We start from the raw sequence: 6,546 nt of genomic DNA, 5'->3' as shown, positions 1-6,546 counted from the left end.
GGTAGTATATATAGTATATATCTGTATCATGAATACGACTTTTTATTCTGACAACTTTTGGCTTATTTTTTCATTACGACTTTTTTCTTGACATTTTTTCTCACGATTACATTTTCTTGTTTGCAAAATTGCAATTTTTTTCTCATACGATTACTTTTTTCCCCCCGACAAATATAACTTTGACGGAGCATTACGACGTTTTGTCACATTACGACGTTTTGTCACAAATTCCTAAACAAGTTGAAAAACTTATTGGGGTGTTACCATTTAGTTGTCAATTGTACGGAATATGTACTTCACTGTGCAATCTACTAATAAAAGTTTCAATCAATCAATCATGGCTACAGGCCACAAATGGCCCGGGGGCCGCACTTTGGACACACCTGTTTGTTGTATTTTAAAAAAGAAAAAGAAAAAAAAAAAGGAATTGTATATCTGTTCAAAAAGCTTTGAAATTCTGAGTGATACAATTCAGATTTTGAAGTGATTTAGTTTTAGTAACAAGGGCGGGCTGTTGTGTGATCTCCCTCATTTCATTGGCCACTCGGATCATTGTTGGCTCGCCATTGGTTAGTTGCGTGGCTCGGGATTGGCCTGTGTTTCAGAAAGTGGGCGTGGCTCGGTTTGAACGAGATTCCCGCCATCTCCGCCGAATTACTCAAGTGTCGGATTTCCGTTTTCCAACAAGCTCTCAGCTGTGAGTCAACCCCGCCCCGTTTACCCACTTTAATGGAGTTCTCCGTCACTTTACAAACGTCCGTGTGAAGACCTGTCATGGCTGAGTGCGGCAGCAGCGGTTCGCTCAACCCCGCAAAGAGGAAACAAGCGGCGCGGAGGAAGAGCCGACAGAGTCGACACAAGACCACCGGAAGCCGGGTGGGTTAGCGCTATGCTAAGGCTGCTAGCGGCTAGCCCTTTTACAGTTAGCACTTTGTAGCCGCTAGCCTCAGACTAACGCAACAATTCAAACACACGTGTATATATTTGTGGCTCGTTTGTCCCCGCCGCTTGTTTTTGGACAACTAGTGAACAACACTTGATACAACTTTTGAGTTCGAAGTTACGAACACTAGCTAACCTGAAAATAAACACACATGACGTCACAACTCCTGTTGATCACGTGATAACAACGAGCACCCGGATCACATCAATTTATCGATATATTGTTATTCCAAAAGTGTATCTACTTCTTTACTTACCTATTAATGTATCTACATATCGGCCCATATGTTTATCTGTCTATTTTGATTGATTGATTGAAACTTTATTAGTAGATTGCACAGTACAGTAACTATTCCGTACAATTGACCACTAAATGGCAGAGGTGGGACCAAGTCATTGTTTTGCAAGTCACAAGTAAGTCTCAAGTCTTTGCCCTCAAGTCCGAGTCAAGTCCCGAGTCAAGACAGGCAAGCCCCGAGTCAAGTCCAAAGTCAAGACTGGAAAGTCTCAAGTCAAGTCCTAAGTCCTGCATTTTGAGTTTCGAGTCCTTTCAAGTCCTTTTAACCACAGACTAATATATTAACACAGATTGTGTATGCTTTTCAAATGCTGTATTTATTTATTAAAACAAGTGCATTTTAAATTGCAGGAAAGAAAATTGTGCTGACATTGCACTTTATAATAGGACTATTAACCAGTCATTTTAAACATTAACTCATTCCTTTACATAACAAACACATTGAAAAATAAAGTGCAAATGTATTTATTTGTACAAAAGTGTTAACATTGAAAAAACATGACATATACGTGAACATAACAAAAAAGTTGTACTTTTTATATGTCAGGGCCCTATGCTGCATTGCATTTGCAAAAGACCAAATTAGCCAAGAGTCTGTCAGTCATTTGTGCACGATGGGGGCGTAGTATGATGCCACCATGGCTGAAAACTCGCTCCACTGGAGCACTGGAGGCAGGCACTGCCAAGACTCTCATGGCCACTCGGAACAGTGAAGGAAGAGTCTTCATGTTCAATGCCCAGAACAAAAGGGGGGAGAGAGTTGTTTTGGGTTGGTGCACTACTTGTAAGTGTATCTTGTGTTTTTTATGTTGATTTAATTTAAAAAAAAATAAAAAATATTTCTTGTGCGGCCCGATACCAATCGATCCACGGACCAGTACCGGGCCGCGGCCCGGTGGTTGGGGACCACTGAGGTAAACAACCAACAGTATGTCAGAAAGCTAGCTAAAACGGTACACATATTCATAATATAGTATACATTTTAACTGACCTTTATATTACTATTTTTGTCTTTTTTTTAGGTGGCTAAAATACGCGGTGCTGCTGACCGCCGTCTAACGTTACGTGTGATATATTGACTAACGTAACCCTGCTTAAAAAAATCACTGAACAAAAAGTATGAATAAGGTAGTGAACTGCAACAGATTCCCGTGTTTGCAATAACGTTATAACGTTAGCAGTGAGTTTACAGTCTCACTGATTTAACTACACAGCAAATAAAAGTCACGTTACTTAGCCAATAAACGTTATCTTACATTCAAAACTTACCCTTCTTTGTGCAACTTCAAATGCCGGACGAAGTTGGAAGTTGTTGCCTCTCCATCAGTAATTTTCGAACCGAATGTGTTGCATGCTGCAAACCGTTTTGTGTTGACCACCTCGTAATTTTTATACCCAAACAAAATTGTTTTAGGTATCATTTTTTGTTCACTGGCGTGTGGTTTGGACATGTCTTCTTCGTTGGTTGTCCTGCAATTTGATTGGATGAATGCTGTGTGATGAAAACAAAGTAGATCTAATTTGATTGGCTGTTGTACTGACAGCACACCAGCTGACACACGCAACGCTGATAGACAAGTACACAATGAAAAATACGGAGCGCTCCCGAATAACTTTTTCATCTTTGGGTTTTGGGGAAAGTAGCAAGTCATGTCAAGTCATGTCAATTCAAAAGGCTCAAGTCCAAGTGAAGCCACAAGTCATTGATGTTAAAGTCTAAGTCGAGTTGCAAGTCTTTTTACATTTTGTCAAGTCAAGTCTAAAGTCATCAAATTCATGACTCGAGTCTGACTCGAGTCCAAGTCATGTGACTCGAGTCCACACCTCTGCTAAATGGTAACACCCCAATAAGTTTATCAACTTGTTTAAGTTGGAGTCCACGTAATCAATGCATGGTACAAATATATACTATCATCATAATACAGTCATCACACAAGTTAATCATCAGAGTATATACATTGAATTATTTACTAGTGATGGGTTGATGAGGCGTCATGAAGCGTTTCGACACATTGCAAAACTGTATTGATACTGTGTCGATACTGTGTCACTAAATACTGACATCTGCTGGACATTAAAAATCCCTACAGGCAATCTATGGACTGACTCAACTGACACTGATTTTATGACCTAGTACAGGGGTCGGCAACCCAAAATGTTGAAAGAGCCATATTGGATCAAAAATACAAAAACAAATCTGTCTGGAGCCGCAACAAATTAAAAGCCATATTACATACAGATAGTGTGTCATGAGATATACGTTAAATTGAGATGACTTGAATGAAACTAAATTACCTCAAATATACCTAAAGATGAGGCATAATGATGCAATATGTACAAATAGCATGTTAGCATCGATTAGCTTGCAGTCATGCAGTGACCAAATATGTCTGATTAGCACTCCACAGAAGTCAACATCAACAAAACTCACCTTTGTGCATTCATGCACAACGTTAAAAGTTTGGTGGACAAAATGAGACAGAAAAAGAAGTGGCATAAAACACGTCCTAGAAAGTCGGAGAAAGTTATACATGTAAACAAACTACGGTGAGTTCAAGGACCGCCAAAATTAGTAGGACAAAACGGCGCTCGCCAAATACTCGAATCAGTGAACCATGTTTAATATAAACAGTGTGCTTTATAACAATTAGGGATGTTTGTGTCATGTTTGTCCTCCTACAGAAACCACATTAAAACAAAAAAAATTTTTTTTTCCCCTCATCTTTTTCCATTTTTCATACATTTTTGAAAAAGCTCCAGAGAGCCACTAGGGCGGCGCTAAAGAGCCGCATGCGGCTCTATAGCCGCGGGTTGCCGACCCCTGACCTAGTATATACAATAATATAAACCAAGTCATTGTATTTCATTTAGGATTATTTCATATCTTCATTTAAATAAAAATATATTTTTATCTTTTTTAGATACAGTCAATCAATAATGTGAACATGTATCATAACATGGAAATCTAAGAGAACGTGTTGTGAATGAGGATGCTTGTGGACTGGGATTTTTTTTTTTTTTTTTTACGCATTTTTATTTAAAAAAAACAGTTTTTCCAAAAAACCCTACAACTGTTTTACTGTTAAATTCCGTTGACTGAGCTGCTGTTTTTTTTTTACCGTAAAATATACGATTGTTGTTTTTGTAGTGTGTTACTGTAAATGTAAAAACAGTACTGCAGTTTTTTACGGTAAAAGAATGGCAGCTCAGTTGCCAGATTAAAAAACAAAAACAGTGTTACTGTTACGGAATGGTATGCTCTTTATTGTCATTGCACGAGTACAACAAAAAGGCATTTTCACCATAAACCCGTTCAAGATTAGACAAACATTGTACAGGATTACAGAACACCCGTAAAAGGTGGGAAAAAGGTAGACACTGGGGGAGAATGAATTAAAAAAAAAAGTCGATCTCAGAGTGGGCTCCTGTTTGGGCAGTCTGGAGTGAGTGTTTTTCCTTTTACAGTAATATGTTGTAAAAAAAAAACAATTTACAGTAACATTCTGGTGACTAAGCTGCCAGTATTTTCCCGTTAAAAAGCAGTAGTGTTTGTTAAAAAATAAATAAAAATCTGCAAATTTTGCATCAAAAAATGGAAACTCGGTTACACTGTATTCCTGGTAATGATATACGTTATCTCAAATCAAGTATCAAAGGTATCGATATTTTGATTTGAGAGTCGATATTGGAGCATAAAGATCTGGTATCGACCGTGTCTATCTCAGTATTGGTCCACGCACATCCCTACTAGCTATATATCCACCCATCTATATATCTGTCTACACTACAGGGGGTCCTCGGTTTACAAACAGTTCAGTTCCTATGACCCTAAGTCGATTTTTAATGTACGTCCTAAATTAACACTTCAGTCAGTCACTCTGTACGCAGAACGCATGAAGGATATACCATATTTTTCGGAGTATAAGTCGCACCTGCCGAAAATGCATAATAAAGAAGGAAAAAACATATATAAATCGCACTGGAGCCCGGCCAAACTATGAAAAAAACTGCGACTTATAGTCCAAAAAATACGGTATATATAAAATACAGTCATTAAATGATTAAATGTAAGCAAAAAACATGTTCAAGAGACCACCTTTATCCCTGATCAAGCAGCTTGGACCCGGACATCCTTCCTCAGAGTAGATATGCGCGACTATGTACTGTATTCTTCCGTCATGTCCTGAGATCGGGATAGGTTTATGTACCTATATAGGACAAGGCGGCAACTCAAGACTTGATGTTTGTTGTGTTTTTCAGGTGCGCCTTGAGAAAGTGCTTGGGATCAGCACAGTCAGCAGCAGTGGACTGACCTCGGACCCCAACTCTGGGCTCGTTGCATACCCTGCAGGGTAAGCTCTGCTCCCGATCACATTTGAAGGCCCCAAAAAGACTTAATCGTGTCCATTGTGCGTCAGGTGCGTGGTCGTGTTGCTCCACCCGCAGACCAACAAGCAACGACACATCATCAACACGTCCAGGTTTGTCTTTGCTTTGCTGTTTGTCTTGAACACTGGCTACTTGCTTGTTTCTTGAGTGCGTGAAGGATTTCTTTAATGATGTTTTTTTTTTCCCAGAAAGCCCTTCAGTGCGCTGGCCTTCTCTCATGATGGCAAACACCTGGTCACTGGCGAGGTACCACCATGATGCTAACCCAAGGGTGTCCAAAGTGTGGCACGCAGCTATTTGTCTTAAAATACTATTAAAAAACCCATAAGTGGAATACAAGAGCACACAGGAGTGATGTAAAGAGAAATAATGTTGACACTTATAACATAAAGCTGCAATGCAGGCTATTTTTTTTCTTTCTTTTAAACAGTCATTACTCAAATAATAATAATAAAAACAATGTTGACCAATACAAGGCACCAATTAAATCACATATATTCCACTCTGAAATATTTTTTGGGGAAAATATTGCATATTTTGTGTATTTCCCTAATAAAAAAACAAGGTTTTCTTTGATAAAAAGGGTTTAAAACATAAACATGATAACTTAGAATCTGAAAGTTGATCTAAAGATTCCTGCATTGAAAGTAAAAACAATAAATTAATATTACAAATCATTAAATAAAATATGACTTATTTTTTACACTTTTTTGAGTGAGCCCTTTTTGGGTCACCAAGAACTGTTTGTGTTATGTTTTATTTGCTTTTATAAAAAAGTATAATATAAAAACAACTACCGGTACAATAAAAAGTAAGACATAATACAAAATTGTACTACCATACCTGGTGTACGTACGCTTAAAATACTACCCTTTTAGAATAACGAACTCAAAGTAAATTCAAATAAAATTAAAAAA

At 38.1% G+C, this 6,546-nt stretch overlaps 1 protein-coding gene across 6 annotated transcripts in view; it reads left to right on the top strand.

Annotated features, from left to right (window-relative positions):
• The first annotated feature begins 637 nt into the window (after window positions 1-637).
• The window catches only part of wdr62 (WD repeat domain 62), a 49,536-nt gene continuing 43,627 nt past the window's right edge, over window positions 638-6,546 (top strand). For 3 of the 6 annotated variants that reach the window (XM_072914988.1, XM_061972459.1, XM_061972458.1), the window contains exons 1-4: window positions 639-876; window positions 5,501-5,592; window positions 5,659-5,721; window positions 5,818-5,875. In XM_072914988.1, the coding sequence (XP_072771089.1) occupies window positions 775-876; window positions 5,501-5,592; window positions 5,659-5,721; window positions 5,818-5,875 (315 nt within the window). In that variant the 5' untranslated portion in view covers window positions 639-774. Of the gene's footprint in view, window positions 877-5,500; window positions 5,593-5,658; window positions 5,722-5,817; window positions 5,876-6,546 lie in introns of all 6 variants that reach the window. The other 3 variants (XM_072914990.1, XM_061972457.1, XM_072914989.1) reach the window with 3 other exon arrangements.

Source organism: Nerophis lumbriciformis, linkage group LG17, assembly GCF_033978685.3.
Source record: "Nerophis lumbriciformis linkage group LG17, RoL_Nlum_v2.1, whole genome shotgun sequence".
Classification (NCBI taxonomy): Eukaryota; Metazoa; Chordata; class Actinopteri; order Syngnathiformes; family Syngnathidae; genus Nerophis; species Nerophis lumbriciformis.
Note: the sequence above shows the minus strand (reverse complement) of the source record. Positions and strands in the feature narration are given on the sequence as shown.